Raw genomic sequence first — 23,308 nt, forward strand, 5'->3', positions numbered from 1 at the left:
TACATATGATAGCTTGTTTAGCATATGTTTGTAGTTATCATTGCAGATAAATGACCATTATTATTATATAAGAGATGGATGGATGGATGGATGGATGGATGGATGGATGGATGGATGGATGGATGGATGGATGGATGGATGGATGGATGGATGGATAGATAGATAGATAGATAGATAGATAGATAGATAGATAGATAGATAAAACCACAACTGAACAGTAATAACAAATTATAATTGTTTGATTTATCTGACAGTCACAAACATAAAAACCAGACTTATAGAACTCATGTTTATTGTAAACAAACAAACAAACAAACAATAAGTACGATTAGTGCTGAGAAACAGTATCCACAGAAATGTCAGAATGTGCAAGTGTCACATGTACAGTAATTTCAGTGAGAAAGTGGAAAACTTTTTGCAGTTTAGTGTCCTCCTTGGCAAATATCGATGAAGTATTGAATTGCATAGTGAATAACGCTTTTGTAAAAAAAACAAAAACAAAAAAAATCCTTGCTTATTGCAACAGTGTCCAATGTGTGGCCATTTTAAAATATGTCAAAGTGGTCTTATCCGTGGATCTTGAAGACGAAGGTGTTCAAAAACTCCACATGGAATACAGTCATTCCAAAGCCTAATGAGGGAGGACAAAAAAACAACATAATTTGCATATCATGAAAAGCATTTAAGCTTTTAATAATGGACGTATTGCATAATCTTAGTGGCTATGGTCAGATTTTAGATATTAACTTCTGTCTGTCAACCGGACTGTAGATTTGCGAGATTTTATGTGTATCAACTAGTTCAAATGTGCTATGTGAGCGATGCTAGACCTAATACAAGAAAAACATTATGCAAGTAAAAGTTAATACACTGGCCTATCAGACCACTACATTAAAATAAGTCCCAAATGATGTTAAAGATTAGTGACTCACTCCAAAAACTTCATTCCAGAGCAGTTTTTCAGAGCAGCACTGAGCTTTGTAGCTCCAATGTCTGTGAACTTGTTGAACTTTACACTGAAAGTAAATAACAAGAAATGCATGTTTATAATATAATGTAATAAAATAAATAATATTCCTTACATTTTATTTAAACTGAAAACAATCATTAGAATAGAAGATAAACCAAATGTCAAAAATGACTTTGATACTTAAATGACTGAAATAATTTTTTCTTGTGTAAATCTACTTTAACTTAGTTTGGATAAGTACTAACTCCAAGTCCTGCAGGAATTTCATGTCTGGTAAAACCAAGGCCAGGTGTTCAGCTCCACTGTCAGCAATTGCATTTCCATAGAGACTAGAAGTGAGGAAATGGAATAATTGTGTCAAAACAGTGCTGTTTTTCTAAACAGTTCCAAAATTCATGTTTTATTTAATAAAATGATACAGCTTTAAAAATAAAACAATTAGACCTTGTCTAAACACACTACTGCTCCACGGACAACACTTTAGTTACTCCATTGCACACCTCAGACCATTTTCTTATCACTCTTAAACTCCTGACACAACACAAACTCCTCCGCAGATTACTTTTCAGCGTAAACTGCACCTGCTCTCTCCCTCTCGCATATCCACAATGGTTTCATCTTCACTCCCTTCACCTTCTCTGTTCTGGACACTAACAGTGCTACAACCAGCAGCCATTTTACATTAAACCGAGGTCCTGGCTCTCTCTGATCATTCAAAATCCCAGGATGTCCTTCGATAAAGAGTAGGACCCCGGCATCCTGGCCAAATCTGCCCATTGGCCTCTGTCCATCATGGCCTCCTAATCATGCCCATATACTGATTGGCTTCTCCTCTCCACCAATCAGCTGGTGTGTGGTAGGCATTCTGGCACAATATGAGTGCCATCGCATCATCCAGGTAATCCCTTCTCCCTTTCATTGCAAAGACACTTGAGTGAGTTGTGTTCAACCATGTTTCTTGAACAGAAAAATCTCCTGGATAACAACCAATCTGGCTTCAAAAGCAGCCACTCGACTGAGACTGCCCTGCTCTCGGTTACTGAAGCACGGAGACTGGCAAAAGCAGCTTCCAAATCCTAAATACTCATCTTGCTGGATCTGTCTGCAGCTTTTGACACAGTTAACCACCAGATCCTCCTGTCAACACTTAAGAAGATGGGCATCTCAGGAACTGCACTCCAGTGGTTCAAGTCTTACCTCTCAGGTAGGTCCTACCTCAGGTACGTCATGGAGAGGTGAAGTGTCTAAGTCACATCATCTAGCTACTGGGGTTCCCCAGGGCTCAGTGCTTGGACCACTTCTCTTCTCAAACACGGCTTTTCCTATCACTGCTATTCTGATGACACTCAACTCTACTGATCATTTCAACCAGATGACCCTACAGTCAGTGTTCATATCGCTGCCAACCTGACAGACATGTGAGGTGAAGGCTGGATGAAGGAGCATCACCTTCAACTCAATCTTGCAAAGACAGAACTACTTGTGGTCTCAAACAAGCCAGCACTTCTGCAAAATGTCTCCATTGAGCTCAGTTCACTCCGTCCAAGACAACCAGGAACCTTGGAGTTGTGACTGATGACCAGTTAAACTTCACTGACCACATTACTGCAACAGCCCAGTCCTGCAGATTTGCCTTATACAACATTAGAAAGATTAGACCCTTCCTATCAGAACAGGCCACACAACTCCTGGTTCAAGCTCTTGTTCTCTCCAGACTGGACTACTGTGATGCTCTTGTAGCTGGACTTCCAGCATGCACTATCAAACCCTTGTAACTGATCCAGCACCGCTGCATGCGGTCCATGATTTTGAGCAATGTGCGGTCTTTAAGGAACAAAAAAGAGGAGCTCCGTATAAAATCAAGGATTTGCCATGAGTATCGAGACTCGTGTTTGATGGTCTTTACAGAGACTTGGCTCCACAGTGATGTCCCTAGCTCAATGGTTGAACTTAAGGGGTTTTGCCTTGTTTGAGCAGACAGGGCTGAAAACTCAGGAGGCGGTGGCATTTGTGCCAATATAAATGACAGATGGTGCAGCCAATATACGGTGAGAGAAACAGTGTGCATTTCGGATGTGGAAGTGTGCTTATCACTGAGGCCTTTTTATCTTCTGCAAGAATTTGGAAACATTTTTATCTGCACAGTGTATGTTCCACCAAGTGGGAACGCCATTAGATCGGCCAGCTGCATATCTGACTGTGTCAATAAGCAATTAAAGTGTACTTCAGGAGCGCTGATTTTTATTCTTGGAGATTTTAATCATTGCAGACTGGAACTTTCACTTCCAGGCTATGAACAGTACATCAAGTGTGTAACTTGAGGCAACAAGATTTAAGATAAATGCTATGGTAATGTGAAGGACACATATGTTGCCAAGGCTAAACCCCCTACATCGAACTGTGATCATAACACGATTCACTTGATGCCAACTTATAAGACCATTTTAAAAAGGATTAACACTCAGACAAAGACAGTTTCTGTTTGTTCTGATGACAGCATTGAAACTTAAAAAGGTTGTTTTGCTTTGACGTACTGGGAACTCTTTCATGAAATGGACATTAAGGTTGCCACAGAAACCATGACAGATTATATTAATTTATGTCAACATTTAGACACAGTTGTAGAGAAGAAGAATGCATTTACTAATAACAAAAGTTATATAACAAAAGATGTTAAAAAAAGTGCTTAAACAGGAAGAAGTGGGCTTTTATTAGTCAAGACAAAATTGAGTTAAAATTAGTCCAAAAGGAATTCAATTTGTTAAAAAACATAGGGATACTATAGAACAAAACTTTAATTATGGGGACCCTAGAAAACTGTGGGATGCTATGAAGATTGTTACCAATATGGCACCCACTACACTGTAAAAAAAAATGTTGTTTTTTTTTGGTTTAACTTAAAAAAGTAAGTAACCTGGTTGCCTTAAAATTTTGAGTTTATTGAAATAAAAAATGTGAGTTGATACAATGAAGGAAATTTGTTTAATAAATAGAAACTCAAAATATTATTGTATCTGAACCACATAAAAAATGTGATAAATCATGAATAAAACACACACAATTACCAAATATGCTTACAAAATCGTTTAATAATATTTTAATAAAGGTTGTCGAATCTCAAGAAATGTTCATTGTATTAACTCAAAATTTTAAGGCAACCAGGTAACTTTTTAGCTAAATAATTTTTTTACAGTGTATAGCTTTTAAAAAGCTTATAACCAGCAATGCCCAGGAAAAAGCAGATGACCTGAATGATTTCTTTCTTAGGTTTGAGTCATCTGCAGAACCAATGTGTAATCTGGACTATAATCTGTTATACATGGTAATATTATTGAACAGGTTTCTTCAATCCAATATTTAGGTGTACTGTTATCAATCTGTATTTGAGAGTTGAATAAGGTATGGAATCACTATTACATACTGCTCAAAAAATTATAGGGTTAAAAGATAAACAAATTATACAAGAGCTGTACGAGGCATCTATTTTTAAGCAAGCTAAAAAAAATTGTTGCTGATGACACATATTTTGCATATGTATTTTAATTTGTTACCATCAGGGACACGATTTAGGGTTTTAAAGTATAAGTCAAATCGTTACAAAAATTAATTTTGTGCCAACTGCGGTCAAAATCTTAAATATAGAATCTTATGTCTGAGATATAATGCTGTATTTTATATGTATGTATGTTGTATTGTATACTGGCCGCGTCATGATGTCTAAGACAAATTTCCCAGTAATGGGACAATAAATTCTATTCTATTCTATTCTATTCTATTCTATTCTATTCTATTCTATTCTATTCTATTCTATTCTATTCTATTCTATTCTATTCTGTTCTATTCTATTCTATTCTATTCTATTCTATGTGTACAACGCCTCGTGGTTCCATCCCAAATAGGAATGAAATCACTTTTACAAACTTTTTCTTGGACCGTTCCCACCCGGTGGAACTACCTGCCTATCTCTACTCTGGGTTCGGGCAAAATTTCCAAGCCCGGAGCCCTCCCCGGACAGCAAGCCAAATATGCATAATCTTTACTCTATTTAATTGATGTAAGTCTGAACTCGTGAACTGTTTGTTTGTTTATTTTAAAAAAAATTGATTAACTGAGACTTGTTAAAGCACTTCAATGCTGTTGCCTTTGTTTGTTTAGTTGCTTCTTTTGCTCTCCTCATTTGTAAGTCGCTTTAGATAAAAGCGTCTGGTAAATGATTAAATGTAAATGTAAATGTAGCTATTTCTGGGAATGACTAATACCTGAGGCTCTGAAGAGAAGGAATTGATGCCAGAGCTTTAGCCAGCTTCTCCACACCGGCATCTCCAATGAAGTTTTGAGACAGACTGGGTGATTGGAACATCGGACAGTTCAGTTGTGACACAATTCTTCTACAAGTTATAATCATTTGGAAAATGCAGTCTTCCAGACACTGCTTTTGTTATTTTTTAAGGGCATAAACGTTTCAAAACTTACTTGAGCAATTTCAGACATGCCAAAAAATGTAAAACGCCAGATAGCTTCTCAGCTCCAGAGTCTCCTATTTGGTTTTTCTCAAGACTGAAAGACAAAAAAAAAAAAGATAAATCTTAAAAACACAAAAAAAAAAACACTTAAACACTCTTTTCCGGTCCACATAATCATGAAATCTACCACTAAATACTCACTCCAGATGTTGGAGAGACTGCAGAGAAGGCAGGACCTCTATGAGATTAGGGAAATGTTCAGGACCATTCTGGACTCCAAGCCTGAAATACAGAGCACCACCAGATATAACCAACGCTGAACAGATACAAGATAAAAGCAAACAAGCTGGAAAACAGAAGCAGGAAAAGATAAGATTCGCTTACTCAAATTCTAGTCTCTGAAGATGCCGAAGGGCTGGTACACCATTATCCAGCGCAGACACAAATTCACTGAAAATACAGCCATACTTCTTATCAACATCACCATTGTCTGCTACAATTTGAATAGAAAAACATAGACAAACAACAACAGTCATTGGACATCCTAGTATCAAACACAAATTTGATGCTGTACCTCATTGGTAACTTCTTCTCTCTGTGAATTCGGACAAGGCCAGGCAGGCTCTCTATGTGATAACCTTGTGTTGCCTTGAACGGGTTCAAGGTGAATTTCTCGATGGCTTTTTTCAGATTCAGTTCATCATTGCTTTGATGCAAGTCCTCCCATAAGCCAATGGTGTCTGCTGTATGTGCCCTAATGGAAAAATAAATGCAAGTGAAAACCTTTTGCTTAAAGCACTAGTTCATCAAATCTTCCTGGTTCTTCCAAACATCCTTGCTTCTGTAGAATACAAAGGCAGAAAAGTTTTTATTTGATATCAAAATCAATGGTTGGTCAATGCAATGTGTGTGCCATTTTCCAAATTAATGAATTCTCAATATTTTGTATGAAGCATGAATCATACAGACTACTTGTACGGTACTTTTACATTTCCCATCATTGTAATTGTAACTTTTCTCTTTTTGTATTTCACAGAAGAGAGGGTGAACTTTTTAGGTGAACTCTTCTTTTAGCGATGCACAATTTCTCACCAGAATGATTGAATGCATTTGAGTCCCACAAGCTCTTTCAGGCCACTGATGGGAATGCATGTATCTTGCAAGTTAATGGAGAAGGTCCGCTTCATTGCGCTGGGATGTTGGAGGAGATGGCATATGACATACACGTCTGAAGGGCAAAGCTGCGCCCCACAGAATGAAAGATTGTCAGGCAGGTTTTTTAGCAGCAGTTTGGCAAATTTGGCTCTGTTGGTCTCATAAACACAATGAAACAGTTCTAATAACCTGGCAGGAACCAAACCATTAGGCTTCATTCTCTCCAGATGGGCTTCGACAGCTTTTCTTTTGGCCTTTATGTTGACACTGCTTTCCAGAATGCTTACTCCATCAGATGCCTTCTGGAAGACCAATCCCGTGACAAACCTCTGCAGCAAGTCCTGCGACTCCCCCTGAACCTTTCGTTTCTTCTGCTGGACGATGCTGTTTGCCACCACCATTTTTTCATTCACCTGTTTAGACTGCACCAAGTGCAAAGCGCTCAGGAGGTTCTGAGTGAAGAGGTCTGCAAAGTGGTTCTCTTGGCGCTCAGATGTTTCATAGGATACAAGTATGCCGCTTTTAAGAGCGCAGCCCAGCAGCTCTGTTAAACTGCCAGGGTTTACGCATGTATTGTGATTCTTGAATCCATCCCAAGCCATTTTGCACAATTGTAAGATGTCTGGCTGTTTCTTCTTACATAATGAGCTGTTTCCAAGAATAGCCAATTGCAGATGCTTGGAGGTCACTCTTTGGTACAAGTCTGTGAGGGTTGAAGGCAAACCGTCACCGCAACTGTCTTGGTGCTCAAGTAGGAAGCAGGTAGTCCAACAAATTAGCGGGTTGGAGCATAAACTGAATATGTAGCTTTGTTTCTTAATCTTTTTTAGTGCACTCTCTTGCAGGGAAGCATCCTCAAAATATTTTGATGCGTACAGCTCAATGTCTTCCGTAGAGAAGCCACAAAGTTCCAAAAGGCTGTCGATTTTTCGCAGCACCTGATTCAAAACGTCTTTAGGCCTCGTGGCAATGAGAATGGTGCAGCCGGAGAGGATTTCCTTTTGGAACAAACCCGAAAACAGCTGCTTGACAGTGTATTTAGTGTCTGTGTGTGATTTAGCAGGGGACTGAAGAAGCCCCTCAAAGTCTTTTATGTGATCAAAGCTGTCAAAGATAATGAGAACTTCATCAGGACAGGACAGAATGTGTTTGAACACAGAATCTGAGTCCTCACAGCGAGGGGACATAGACAAATCGAACAGCAAGCCTTTCAAGCTATAGTTTGATTGTGTGAGGTCTAACATTTTACAGTTCAGCAAAAAAACAAACTGAAATTGAGGCAGGCTGCCGCTCGCCCAGTCCAAGCATAAACGCTGAATGAACGTGGTTTTTCCCACTCCGGCTTTTCCGAGAAGGGCGACAGACTGTTTTGGTCTGGAATCACTGTTATGAAACAACTGATTTCTGTCCAGCCTTGCTTTCTGACGCTCTGAATCACTGAGGACTACCAGCTCTTTTTCAAGACACTTGTTTGCATTCTTGCCAGATTTGATAAGGAGTTTCCTCTGGATCGGCTGCACATCCACATAGTGCGATTCGATTCCCAATCCCCCACACATAGTGCAGCAGACATCTTTCACACGGGACTTGACGTGATTTATGTAGTCTTTAACACATTCTGTAAAACAAACATGCATCATGTTTCCTATAGTCTAATAAAGTCCTTCAGGCTATTTATGATTAAACTGGTTTATTACCTGGTGCTTCTGAGCGGATTTTCCTTTCGGCTTTGGAAGGTGGGGGGGAATTTGTGTTCTTTTGTGGGTTTCCTTCTGTAATTAGTGAAACAAACAAGCAGACCATTCTGTCACCACTGAGTCCTTTGTCAACAAAACAGAATTGTTAGTACATGCACAGTCCTACCATACAAAAAAGAAACAAATTCTTATAAAAATTAAACCCTTTCTCTGCTTACAGGGAATATTAATTTTCCTTTTTTTTCCTAAAGCAATCACAGACTGAATCTCTCCTCAAATAAAAGGTTAACCATCCCCTCTACAACTCTAAATGAGCAATAAACTGCACAGTTTGTGTAAAGAAATGTTATTTAAATTGTCTTGTTTAATCTACTTAAAGGTGGGGAAAGTGCTTTCTGGTAACCGTTGTTGATATTTCAAATCACCAAAACAAACACGCCCCTACCCCCAAAAGGGTCTCGCCCCTATTTTAATAGCGCCGCCCCACACATACGTAACCCAGAGGCATCAACGGCTATGGCAGAATCTGTGTGTATCTAATCCAGGTCGAATATTCAATGAAAAAGTCATCCCTTCTATCACAAAAACACAAACCGTTCATGTGAACAACTCGATAGTACACGAGCCGACAGTCCAACTAACGGACATATTATAATTATGACAAGATTAGAGTTACAGCAATCACAAAAACACACACAAACCGTTATCATGAACAACTCGATAGTACATAAGCACACAGTCCAGCTAACGACAAATTACAATTATGACAAGATTAGAGTCATAGCGATCACAAAACACAAACTGTTCTCATGAACAACTCTATAGCATGAGCCGACAGTCCAGCTAACGACATATTACAATAATGACAAGATTAGAGATAGCGATCACAAAATCACAAACTGTTCTCATGAACAACTCTATAGCACGAGCCGACAGTTCCACTAACGACATATTACAATTATGACAAGATTAGAGATAGCGATCAAACTGTTCTCATGAACAACTCTATAGAACACAAGCACGACAGTCCAGCTAACGACATATTACAATTATGACTGGATAAGGGTTATAGATCATGAAAAGAGTAAGCAAACATAAATTAGGAGTATAGTATCTTACTTGTCGGAGACATTGTGTGAGCTGATGCTTGAAGCACACAGTGAGGAGATTTAGATGCTCCATACGGTGTAGAAATGAACGGGTCTTTATCATCGCTGAAGTGAGACACAATACGATCGCAAATGGACTAACAAGTGAACATGACACACGAGCATATTCAAGCAGCCTATATTAGACTAGTTCTCGGCTAATGTCCGTCATGTGTGACTCGTGTGTTTTGAATAATAACGTGCACAGAGCGAGAGCGAGCGCTCTTCTCACCATCAATAGTAGACACGCCCCTTACCTGCTGATTGGCTACAAGTTTGGTATTCCACTCGGCCCGTGTCCTTTTTCTAAAGCGGTTTTGAAATAAGACTTACCCCACCTTTAAAGCTGCTGTCCGTAACTTTTTTTGTGTTCAAGATTTACAAATATGATATAATGAGAAGGTACAACATGAATCCATTTTCCAAACTGTGTTTTTGTCTTGCCCTGAATCATTACGGTACACTTATAATAAGTATTTAAATTGGGACTATTTCAGGCCAGACTGGTAGGTACCACGTCGGAGGAGCAGAGTCCCTGCGTGATCCGCCATAGACATAAACAGAGAGAAGTAGCTCCGGCTGCAATGTTCTTCCGCAAGATGCATGCAGTTCTGTTTATTAACCACTAGAGAGCAAAAAGTTACAGGCTGCAGCTTTAAAGGAGCACAGTGAATTTTTTTAAGTTTACGCGTATAAATAATAGTACTTCTTTAATAACACCTTCACCTTGGTAACAAATGGACCAGTTTTGTTGTAAAATATGATAATACCTTAGAGTAAAAAATATATTAAAAAATTAAACAAATAGAAATTATGTTTACTCACAAGAGAAAGCTGTTCCACAAAACAAAAAAAAATTCAAAAAAATGTGACCGACATATTATGATCTGAATACTACTCTCTTGACTACTCTAAACGTTTTGCAAAATCATGTCAGGATGTGTATAATCCCGAATAATTATTTAACTGTGATGTGTGCCAGCAGAAGGTTTTTCTTCTTTTCCTCATTTATAGAATGATTTCCCCTTTTCTCCAATAGGGTTCGCTGCAGCCTGCAGCTGGACGTCCCGTCCAACCCTGCCTACATCCAAGTGTGCTGTCAGAGGCCAGGCCAATAAACCTACCTGCCAATGAAATAAAATAAATACTAATTGCCTTCATCAAATTCTTATCCCTAAACCTACCCATCACTGTAACCAGTGTAATTAGCTGCAGGGGGGATTTCTGACGTCACACTTGGATGTGGGCGGAGTTGGATATCCACCGCAGGCTACATTTTTTTGTTTGTTTTTGTGATGGACATAATATGAGGTGGAGAGTAAAATACTGTTGGGAGCAAATGCAGTTTCTTGGGGGAAACAATGTTGATGCGGGAACATAATCTTCGAGAGAACAATAATTTTGCTAATAAACACAATACGTTTGCCAACAAATGCAAAAGCATTGAAATAAAACTTTTTTCCTCCAAGCTCATATTTTTTCCCCCCCTTCAACACAAATCTGTCATTATTTTTACTTTTCCGACTGGGGATGCTAGTGCTGCAGAAATTACATGCTTTAACCCTGGAGGCTCTGATATTGCCAGAATGTCTCTATCAAAATTAAACATGACTTTAAATCAAAATATCATCATATTAAATTAAGAATTAAATTATTTTTTAAATCGAAACGATTCTATAGACTTTTTTTGTTTAGTTTGTTTCTCTTTATCTAAACTTGAATGAAACCAAGCACAGACACATATGTCCTCCTGTCCTCAAACCAACACGATCACATCGTATCATGCGCATCAATAAAGTGTGCAATCTCGTGGAATGTATACGCCAAGATGAGTTTTGGCGTGTCTATGGTACGCAGTTTTTCGCATGCATATAATACGCACTTTATGGCGTGTATGACACACTCTTGGGTAGGATGGGAGTGGTGGGGTGTGTGGTTCGTGCGTATAATACGCTCGTACTATTTATACGCATTTTCATGAGATCGAGCTCCCTCAAACCCTGAACTCACCTTTTATAGGGGAAACTGTGTCTACAGATACTGATGGCAAACTCTTGCATGCACGGTCTGAGGATGAGCCGACTGGGAGTACAGAAACCGTAAGCTCTGGTGGGGCAACTGTGCCATCAGCTGGAAAAGGAAGAATTCTGTTATCACACACCACAGTATTGCTGAAACTAGGAATGCCAGGTCTGCATACCAAATTGAAATCAATATCCGATCAAAAATAGCCCAAAACTATAGTTACCACAATGACCCTATCTCAAATATCAAAACTCAAAAAAATTCATAAATAGAATATAAATCCGTAGTAATCATAAACAGTCTGTATACAATATTATAACATACAAATCAATAGTTTTCACATAGTAATCATAAACAGTCTGTTTACATAAAGGATCACTCAAAGCTCCCTACTAGTGTTTCAGTCAAATATAGTTTATAAAAGTTTATCCACATCAAAAGTCTAAAAAGTAGCCTAACTTCATAAGGAAAACTGCATACTTGACAACTCTGCCTGAGAGGCTTAACTTACCAGGTGAAAGAGGAAGTATCTGTGTGCCTGGACTCACATGCTGGGGCGACACTGCCGAGATTAAATGTGAAAGTACAGATAAAGTGGACAAAAGATTTTTTTTAAAACAAAACATGCAGGCACACGCAGTGGTGTGTTTAAAAGTGTTTAAAAATGCTTTTATTGTTCACTCACCAAGCACATATGTGGGCCATGTCGGAACCACAGTGCTAATCAGAGGCGGTGTAAAAGGGCAGATGCTCTGGAAGAACTGTAGTGCTGAACCACCTAAAAGATGCAAAGACTCGTGGTCAATATTCAAAGACAAGGCCTATAGTATCTTATAAAATGCATATTCAGTATGAAAAATACCCACAAAAAACAACTCACCACTAGAGGGCAGAGGATGGTGGCTGAAGGGAATACGTACAATATTCTGGAGAGTGTTTGAACTCAACTGGAAACTACCCTCAGATGTAATGAGAGCTGAACCTCTTGAGGGGCTTTCAAGGCAGGCTGTTGCTAAAATAGAAACATGCTTTTGGTTTGCAATATTATGAGAGCTACAGTTATGCATACAGTTATCAAAATATGTTTTGTTCCTTTTAATAATAAGTAGACAGTTCTAAAACTTTCAACAACAACAAAAAAACTTTTTAAAACTACTGTTTGGGAGAGTTTGCATTGATTGTGTGTTTGAAATACCTTTTTTGTTGCGTTTGTACAAGGGTTTGCCAACAGTATCTATGCAGGTTTTGTTTGAAGGTCGGTCAACTATCAATAGAAAGCACACCTTTTACTTACTGGATTCAATACAGATATTTCATAAGAGGACACCTAAGAGAAAATAACATTACCTTTTCGCTTTCTTGACCTTTTGTTTGTCAAAGAGGCATTTTCATGGCCTAGTGCTTGGCCAGTTTGTGTGCAAGTTGTGTCTGTGTCATCTGTTGTTTGTAAAGCATTTGTGAAAGATATTACAAAATGTCACTTTATTTTTAATGCAGTGATGCAAATGCATCAATGAACAGTCATTGGTTGTTCATTTCCCCCCCAAATATAGAAAAATGTAATTCTGTTCAAATAATATTATGTTAGAGAATCTTACATAGAAAACTGAGGTTATCAAGGAAGTTGGGATCTGCCAAGACACAAGGAAGAAAATTATTTTTAGCCTTCATGGTGCCTATACATGTTTTTATGTAACGAATTGCACACTTAAATAGAGCAATTATTGAAACTGACCAAAAGCTTCTTCAGATTCACTCTGAATGGATTCGAGATATTCTAAGATGACATTGTCTGTGAAAACAAAAGGCAAATCTCATTTGAAAACTCAACTCAAAAAATGACAAACTGGATTTGTTTCTGCATTTGTTTGTCCAAATTGGAACTACATTTGTTTACCAAGTTAAAATAATTGTGCATCTACTAGGCTATATAGGCTACTTACTCACCAGGTAAGAGTTCAGACATTGGGTCTGGGACAATATTTTGCAATTCAGCATCTGTTGTAAAATAGTGACACATTATATTACATATGTTTTTAATCATGACATAAATAGCCTATGCCGTTAAAATTTCCTGAGTAAAACGCATATCGTGGGCGCGCAACCCGCAACATGTTGTAGGCTAAATAACTCGGGAAGAAAAGCCCGTTTCTTAAATATTTGTCTGACAATTCAAATTATCCTGTGTCAAATTATAATATAATTGCATATTATACATAATGAGCAAAGTAAAATAAGTTCGACGCAAAACGCATTAAAAAAACAACAACTATATAATAAATTAAAATCTTTGTACTTTACCTGTTTCATAGGGATATTCCATGTTTACTGATAAATATTATTCCATTACATTAAGTTTTTGACGCAAAACTGCTTTGTAGCGCGCGGCGTGTCCTCAGATTACACTGGGTGAGGCATTGTCTGGCAAACACCAAAACAGCCTGCACTTTCTCTGACTGTGCCTCTACTTTTACTTTCACTATGTGAAACAAGGTTGGGTTGGTTAGCCGTACACCAAACTCACCTTCCCCTGTCGCATAGTAAATCTGTTCTATGCATGGTGCAGATGGAGATGATATTGATAAAATAGCCTAATCCCAATGACTGAGTTAATAATGATGATGATGATGATGATGATAATGATGATGATATAGGAATTATTTTACTGTTGTGTTTTACCCTGATCGTGATCTTCCACTGTACCAACTGTGTTAATATTAAAACACTTTACAGTAACAAACACGTTTAAAGCTCAAATTGGTTTATATATCAGCATTACATAATTTAAGGACGTATACAATAAGGAATTTGCTCCACCCTGGAGTGGCAGGTATTTTCCATTGTCAGTTGTGACCTTTTTTTCCACACACACACACACACACACACACACACACACACACACACACACACACACACACACACACACACACACACACACACACACACACACACACACACACACACACACACAGGTCTTATAAAACAGCGGTTACGACTTCACATTTGAAAACATATTAAATATCTTTTAACAACAAAAACCCCTCTGTAAATCCAGCCATTTACAGTGAAGTTGCATCTCCAAAACAAAAAATATCTCATGCCAACCTTCTAAAGTGAAACAAAAGCACAATCACAGACTGGTATGCATGACAAGTAGGCCGACTTTTTTTTGGTGCTTTTTTTTGCTTTCCTTTTGTAACAGCACTGCCCATAGAAACCATCTCGCAGGCTGGTTTGTTGACATAAACCCTGATTTACAGTAAAATATAAACCGTCAACTCATATTATATATTTAAAAACACTGTAAACATTTTTTTTTATCACATCTACATTTTTCAGGTGGATATATAGAATTTCTGTGAATTGATTAAATTGAATTGACAGAAATTCAATTTGGCCAACTGAAAAATTTAGTTGTTATCAGTCACTAGAAAATTTTCTATTGGAGATTTGAATTTTTTTTTTTTACAGTGAAGGACTACAGTTACAGCGCATCCGGAAAGTATTTACAGCGCATTACTTTTTGCACATTTTGCTATGTATCAGCCATATTCAAAAATGTATTAAATTATATTATTTCCCTCAAAATTCTACAAACAATACCCCATAATGGCATGTGATAAGTTTGTTTGAAATCTTTGCAATTAAAAAAACAAAAAACAAAAACAAATTACATGTACATAAGTAGCCTTTGCCTTTGCCATGGTGGATCCTGTTTCCACTGATCATCTTTGAGATGTTTCTTCAACTTTATTTCGAGTCCACCTGTGGTAAATTCAACTGATTGGACATGATTTGGAAAGGCACACACCTGTCTATGTAAGGTCCCACAGTTAACAGTGCATGTCAGAGCACAATCTAAGCCATGAAGTCCAAGTAATTGTCTGTAGACCTCAGAGACAGGATTGTATCGAAGCACAGATCAGGGGAAGGGTACAGAAAACAATCTGCAGCATTGAAGGTCCCAATGAGCACAGTGGCCTTCATCATCTGTAACTGAAAGAAGTTTGGAACCACCAGGACTCTTCCTAGAGCTGGTCGCCCGGCCAAACTGAGCGATTGGTGGAGAAGGGCCTTAGTCAGGGAGGTGACCAAGAACCTGATGGTCACTCTGACAGAGCTCCAGCATTTCTCTGTAGAGAGAGGAGAACCTTCCAGAAGAACAACCATCTCTGCAGAACTCCACCAATCAGGCCTGTATGGTAGAGTGGCCGAACGGAAGCCAGTCCTCAGTGAAAGGCACACGACAGCCTGCCTGGAGTTTGCTAAAAGGCACCTGAAGGACTCTCAAAAAATGATCTGGTCTGATGAAATAAAGATTAAACTCTATGGCGTGAATGGCAACTGTCATGTCTGAAGGAAACCAGGCACCGCACTGTACAGAAACATCCTTGATGAAAACCTGCTCCAGAGTGTGCTGGACCTTAGACAGGGCCAAGATAACAAAGCAGTGGCTACAACTCTTTGAATGTCCTTGAGTGGCCCAGCCAGAGCCCAGATTTAAACCTGATTGAACAGCTCTGGAGAGATCTAAAAAAAAAAATGGCTGTGCACCGATGCTACCCATCCAACCTGATGGAGCTTGAGAGGTCCTGGAAGGAAAAATGGGAGAAACTGACAAAAATAGGTGTGCTATAGCCTGGATGCCAGCTGAACTCAGCCCCGCCCACAAAGTTTTTTGGTCGGGCAGTTCGGTCTGGCCTTGCTCTATAGAGGAGTAATTATCCCCAAACAGAAACAACTTTAGACGATGACGGACAGATGATCAACAGTAACGTAATCATGCACGTCATCAAAGGAGCTTGGATTATATTCTAAACAGAGAGCTTGTTTGTATATGCATTCACCTTCACTATTTCTCTCAGAAATGATGATCATGTTGGGTAAGTACTCTGTGTATCATTAAATTATGTTATTTTTTTACAACACCGGGAAAGATCGTGTATAGAGGGAATGCATCGATCATCGATGCCACTTTCCGGCCGGAACACGCCCCCTCAGCCGGGGCCGAGTGGCAGAAGAGCTGCTGCGTGACCGCAGCTATTAGAGGAAAACGCGAGTATAGCAAACAATTATCAGTTTAAACTAAAGGTTGGGCTCGTTATAGGGGTTCTTACAACTAGCACAGATTCAGTGATCCATGGATAACGACATGCAGCCAGGAATCGTGTTTTCCTGACATTTTTATGAGCCTGATTTCGACATGATTATTTATAACTGATCAGTCATCACATTTTTCGAGTGAATTTCGCTTGTATATGTGGATGGGTCAGCTTGTCACGAATGAAAAACAAAAGTTTTATTCAAATTCTGAATATAAGACCTATTAATAAAAAATAAATAATAATTATATTGCCCAGACAGCATGCTGTAAAGCTTAAAATGAAGCGTGCTATAAAGTGCTCCCTTTATAATCACTAAAAGCTGTCACTCATTCAATAAACGCAATCTCACAGATTTCCGCAGTGAAGCTGGTATACAATGAAGCTCTTATTTTCACAATGTCTGCACTTACAGAGACACGCATGTTAACTGAACTCAGCACCCGGACAAACAAACACTCGAGCAGTGAGTGGATTCCAAGTTCAACTCCTCTGATTGGCCAACTGCGTTGTAGAAATCTACAAACATGTCTGTGATTGGCTACATTACTCACCGAGGCAAAAACACGTTGGAAATGTAATCATTTGACGAGTGCAAATACAGATACACACTGGATCATTTGCTAGCTCCTTTTCGCTAATAATATACTATTATTACGAATTCTTACGAAGGATTACATCCTAGACAAGCAGTTATGGGCAGCGTTTTCGTCTTAAAGCAGAAGCAGCAGCAGCAGCAGGTTGGTGGTTTGATGAGTGAGAAAATTGCATGCTATTATCAAGTCTGTTTCAAGCTCGGAACAGCGATGTCCATGGGGTCCGTGGACAAGCCTCCCCCTACCCCCTTCTCTGGCGCCGGGCTTGGTTTTGTGTGTTTTTGCTGCATTCGCGCTGTAAACCAATGCTACCTCTCAGTCTTTCTGCCACTCAGCGGGGCGTAATCACAGTCGCTCCAGCTGACGGTGACGTCACGTGCATTCCCTCTATTCCAGCATGATTCCAGCACGCGTGCAGACAGGGTTGCCAAGTTTTTACAACAAAACCCGCCAATTACTAGCCCTAAACAATAGCTTCTCGGGGGGTTCTCCGGAAAAAAAACTGTGTTTTGGGGGTAAAATGTGTGTTATTTTGACAAGGTTGCCTGCTAAAATTTGCACTCATGGGTCTATATATCACATAATAGTCGCTTCAAACCGCGGACATAGAAAACAACCCGCGGAAAAAAAAACACGGACTTGGCAACACCATGGGCAACACATTGCAGATGAGCTCTGTTGACATTTGACAATGCGTCGCTTCGTTGCTCTGATTGGTTGTAGCTCTGTCCAATTGATGTCTTTCCTGGTTCGGTTGAAACACGCCCCATAAGCACAGCCCAATGGAGCAGTTTCAGACTCATACTATGACTAGAAATGAGTATGACCACGTCAGGCTAGGTGTGCTAAGCTTATAGCATCAAAATTCTTTTACATTGTCCTTATGGGGTATAGTTTGTCAAATTTTGAGGAAAATAATGAATTTAATACATTTTGGAATGAGGAAGCAACAACAAAATGTGGAAAAAGCACTGTGAATACTTAATACACTGTAGATGTTACAGAGGTTTATTTTGAGTTGAACCATAACATCTTCCGGTGTTCTTTTGTTTTTTAATCTGCGACCCCCATGAAAGAAAAAAAAACTTCAGAATCCATACCACACATAAAAGCGTGGTTAGAAAGCAACTCTAGTTTATGCAAGAGATCTAGTTACAGGTGCATCCTGTCAGGGAGTATTACTGCCTTTTGGGAGTAGCAACGCACCCATGTAATTGACTCTATAGAACCTTAAAGGACAACTCCGGTGAGAAATGAACCTAGGGGTATTGAACAGACTCGTTCTCTGGGATGCGTTTGCATGAAAATCGAATGTAAAGAGTCTTATCTCTAAAAACAGATTAGCGTATAATGCTAGTATATGGGGCATAAAATATATGAAATTAAATCACTAATTAATACTAACAAAGCTCAAAACAGCAATGTCCATGGGGTCCGTGGACAAGCCTCCCCCTACCCCCCTTCTCTGGCGCCGGGCCTGGTTTTGTGTGTTTTTGCTGCATTCACGCTGTAAACCAGTGCTGCCTCTCAGTCTTTCTGCCACTCAGCGGGGCGTAATCACTCCAGTCGCTCCAGCTGACGGTGACGTCACGTGCATTCCCTCTATACAGACAGGAGCCATCTTGGAAAAAAGTCTCGACAAGTCGAGCCACGAACGCAGTGCTAAGTGATGAACTGTGACTTGGAATCTCATATGGTCCGTTGTTTCTGGAAGAAAACACTGAACGCAACAGAGAAAATAAATAAATAAAAACATTTTTTCCATGTAATTAGATTTCGCAAACTTAATTCCTATCGACCAGCTCACTTAGCACAGCGTTCGTAGCTTGACTCGTCGAGACATTCGATTTTACTGTAAACGCATCCCAGAGAATGAGCTACTCGGTAATCTTGTGTTCATACCCCTAGGTTCATTTTCCACCAGAGTTGTCCTTTAAAGATTCCTAGTTTAGTTTTGGAGGTCTACAACAAGAGGTTTACATGCATCAAATGTCAAAAAAAGTTTCATTTTCTCATAATGATCCACAGTGTTCAATGATTCTTAAACGACTTGATGGATGAATAACATGAGAATTCTTAATTTTAAGCTTCAAGCTAATGCATTTAGTGTTTATCATACCGTCATGCGCTTTGAAAGATGTGTGTGCGTCCTCAGTGCAAAACATTCATGGTTATATGCACTGATCTATATAAAGAACAGTGGTTTTATCCTTATCTGTTAATGTTACTAATTCACACAAGTATTTCCATTTTGCTTGAAAGTGCGTCCTTACAGTCTGTATTTAGCTGCAAACTTCACTGAACGAGCGCTGGAGCGACAGGCACATGGAATGCGCATTATGTAATAGCATTTTGTGTTTTGATGTTAAACCTGATGTGACATGCCCCATATTTGAATATATAGAATAATTTGACATGTTTATTATGAAAGAAAATAAATCATATGGGTTTTGTAATTATATTAGGGTTAGTAAAAGAAGTTTTAATGAGCTAGCCATTTAAATTAATTTCCAATGAAATTACTGTATTATGTGATTGATTTTGAGATTTAAATATTTTCTTTGAATGTAATTAATATAAAAAAGTTACAACACTAGCAGCAGTTTTTTTATTATTATTATGTTTTTACATTGTACTCACATTTTAAAATTTACCTGCATGTAATTACATCTGAAATTAAAGGACAACTCCGGTGAGAAATGACCCTAGGGGTAATTAACAGATGGTTACCGAGTAGATCGTTCTCTGGGATGCGTTTTCATGAAAATCGAATGTAAAGAGTTTTATCTCTAAAAACAGTTTAGCTTATAACGCTTGTCTATGGGGCACAGAGTAAATGAAATTAAATCTCTTAAGTTAATAGTTAGTTAATACCACTAACAAAGCTCAAAATAGCCTCACACTAACACGGTAGCATAATGAGGGTCCCTACACTGTAAAATAAATGTGTTGTTTTTTGTTGGTTTAACTTAAAAAAGTAAGTAACCTGGTTGCCTTAAAATTTTGAGTTCGTTGAAATAAAAAAATTAGTTGAATCAGTGAAGGAAATTTGTTTAATAAATAGAAACTCAAAATATTATTGTATCTGAACCACATAAAAAATTTGATATATCATGAAAATAGCACTATTTGGCATGTTTCACTACGTCATCAGAAATAAAACACAATTATATCCAATATGCTTACAAAATCTTTTAATAATATTTTAGAAATCAATCATTTACAAAGAAAAAAAATCATTGTATTAACTTAAAATTTTAATTCCAATGAACTCAAAATGTTAAGGCAACCAAGTAACTTTTTTTCTAAATATTTTTTTACAGTGTACATGCAAACCGAAGCATTGAGAACTTTGTAAGTGTACAAACAGTTTAATAAAAAGATATTTTATAAAGACAGTGTATTACACGTTTACAGACAGGAGCCGTCTTGGGAAAGAAATAAAACACACACAATTACCCAATAAGCTTAAAAAATCTTTTAATAATCTTTTAATAAAGCTTTTCGAATCTCAAAAAATGTTCATTGTATAAACTCAAAATTTTAATTTCAATCAATTAAATTTTTTAAGGCAACCAGGTAACTTTTTTTCTAAATAATTTTTTACAGTGTACGGTCATTTTCACCGGAGTTGTCCTTTAAAGGGCACTTACTAGAACCTACTATCATGGGATAATGTTATGGATTCATTTAAAATAATATTTTACATTTAATTAAATTGTATGAATTAAACAGCTTGTTAACAATAATTTATCACTAGAAAACATGTACTTCTCCTTCCCTAGAGGACAGTCTATGTTAAAAGTGGCACATCTTAAAGTCGGCACTGAATGGAAGATTCATATTAGTTTCATATATGTTCTTTTTAAGTTAGTATTTTCTTTCCTGTTATGACACATATATCTGAGTGAAATAGCTTTGGGAGTGTGGAACTTGATATCGTCCCATTGGAATTCATCGGATCTTAGGAGTTGGGTGTTGCTAACTAAATGGAGGCAGATCTGAATGCAAGTTTTTAGTCAGTTGTGGAGAATATTTTTTCCCAGCCTCTGCCAAAACACGTCATTAAGAGAACAGGTATCATTCAGACGGGGAGAGGAGGTTAACTTTCTTTAAAAAAAAGATTTTGAAGATGTATTAAATTTTTTTTTTGCACAAATAAAACTTATTATAATCATTTCATCATTCTTTAAAAAAAAGAAAAAAGAAAGAAAAAAGAAAGAAAGTCTTTTTTTGATTTCATGGGGACTTTTTTGCGCAGCGATGCCACAGACAAACCATTTTTCAGTGAACCGTTTTGTCTTACTGTAAAGAACATTTTATTAATCTTAAGAAACGCTTAACAATATGGGAGCACTAATTAATGCATGCTTAATGCACAGATAATCTTGAGTTTATAAGAATGAACTATTTGCTAATGATTGTCGCATCAGCAACCAATAAAGAGTCTTTCTGATTAAAAGATTAATCCTTTTGCATGTACGATCACACCGGTGTGATCAGTCATGTCTGTCCCTGAAGCGTACAATAACACGTGTGAAAGGGTTAAGCCATAAATTAATTGATATTATTTAAATGTGCCTTCATGGATTCATTTAGAAACTTAGTGTACATAAATGTGTTAATTACCACAATGGGCCAAAGTCATTTATTTCAGCTTCTAGGTGTTTTTTTTTTAAATAAATTATTAGCTAATATTTTGTTGTGACATAACTTGTTGAGACACATGACTATTGACTATGACATGACTATTTACTTAACATTATTAAGTAATATGTCAGTATGGTTTTGACATCCACACTTGTGACTTCTTGTTTATGGCACCGGAATAATTCTGGGTGAAGCATGAGGTCCAGGGTTCAAAAGTTGGGGCTCTTAGAACATGCGCCGCAGAGAAACTGTTATTTTGTAATACTGTGTCTACTTCAGGTGCAAGTGGTGCGACAGGATTTGACAATAGTCCTTCAAACACATTTTTTGACATCACATTCACTGTGCAACTGTCCCAGGATGACAAAAACCCACAACCATAATGAGACATTACCATAAGTTAATAGTCATGTGCCTCAACAAGTAAAATCATAGCATGATATCTTTGCAAATCATTAGCTAATGAGAATGATTCATTCAAACAAGTGGAGGTTCAAATACATGGCTTTGATCCATTGCCGTAATTAACATTTATTTACTGTATTGGTTAATAGTAGAATTTGATAGGGAATGAATCCATGATGACAATTTATGAGTTGCTGATGTCAAGTAACCTTTATTTATATAGCGCTTTTTACAATGCAGATTGTTTCAAAGTAGCTTCAAAGTGGTAACAGGAAAATAATGCAGCAGAATTGGATTCGGCTGTACAGCCACTCTGGAGAAAACCGTAATGTCATCGTCCAGCTTTAGTTCTCATATAGTGTCAAAGCTGGCGGATCAGTTATATTATAGTTACATAATATTTAGTGTCCCCAACAAAGTAAGCCAAGAGCCAAAGGCAAAAGAGGCAATGGTGATGTGGCAATCATTAATGAATGGTTTAGTGATTCATACATGAACTCATGATTATCTGTGCATATAAGTATGAATCAGCGCACCCATATTGTAAAGGGTTACCAAACCTTTAGAAAGTTTTGTGCAATGGAACATTTCCATATAAATTATATAAATATTAGAAATAAACAGTGACCAGATACAGAAAGGGCAAAATAAAAGCAATTAAAAATGCTAACTTACCAAAAGGAACCAAATCCTCCTGTTTTCTGAGTGTTGAATCCAAGATGCCTTGGCTAATGTCCCAGTTTTGCCAGATAGGCAAAGAAAGTCTCCTGGCCAGATCTTCTCCATCATTGCAGACGACTTCACACAAGCACTGCTCTTCAACTTCGCCATTCTTGTAGAGAGACTGGTAATACTGGGCAGAGAAGACGTTGGCCTCGTGCAGCTCTCTGAGAAGATTGTGTCGTAGGCCAGGGCTAACCTGTAAAGCTTTTCTCACCTGAAACAGCACATCCTCAAAGGGAACCATGACTGGACAGCAGCTGAGAGATACTCTCATTTCAATGATTTATTTCCTCCTTCCTATACTAATGCCAAAATGATCTGTACTTTTGTTCCTGGATTTAAAAAAAAACAAAAAACAAAAAACTCAGCCATAA

At 38.0% G+C, this 23,308-nt stretch overlaps 1 protein-coding gene across 2 annotated transcripts; it reads right to left on the reverse strand.

Moving 5' to 3' along the window:
• Positions 1-233: 233 nt before the first annotated feature.
• Positions 234-23,308, reverse strand: ciita (class II, major histocompatibility complex, transactivator). 2 transcript variants are annotated; one of them, XM_067414621.1, is made up of 20 exons: positions 22,887-23,308; positions 13,406-13,456; positions 13,194-13,250; positions 13,057-13,089; positions 12,806-12,895; positions 12,654-12,722; positions 12,339-12,470; positions 12,144-12,236; positions 11,970-12,020; positions 11,444-11,563; positions 8,286-8,360; positions 6,526-8,206; positions 6,008-6,187; positions 5,818-5,883; positions 5,635-5,715; positions 5,444-5,527; positions 5,230-5,313; positions 1,216-1,299; positions 933-1,016; positions 234-631 (listed from the first exon to the last, which is right to left on the reverse strand). In XM_067414621.1, the coding sequence occupies exons 1-20, from the start codon at positions 23,206-23,208 to the stop codon at positions 556-558; spliced, it is 3,513 nt and encodes a 1,170-aa protein (XP_067270722.1). In that variant the 5' UTR covers positions 23,209-23,308; the 3' UTR covers positions 234-555. The 2 variants fall into 2 exon arrangements, with proteins under 2 accessions (XP_067270722.1, XP_067270731.1); XM_067414630.1 differs by lacking the exon at positions 22,887-23,308 and adding an exon at positions 13,760-14,123 and having other exon boundaries at positions 236-631.

Source organism: Pseudorasbora parva, chromosome 2 (genome assembly GCF_024679245.1).
Source record: "Pseudorasbora parva isolate DD20220531a chromosome 2, ASM2467924v1, whole genome shotgun sequence".
NCBI classification, from domain to species: domain Eukaryota; kingdom Metazoa; phylum Chordata; class Actinopteri; order Cypriniformes; family Gobionidae; genus Pseudorasbora; species Pseudorasbora parva.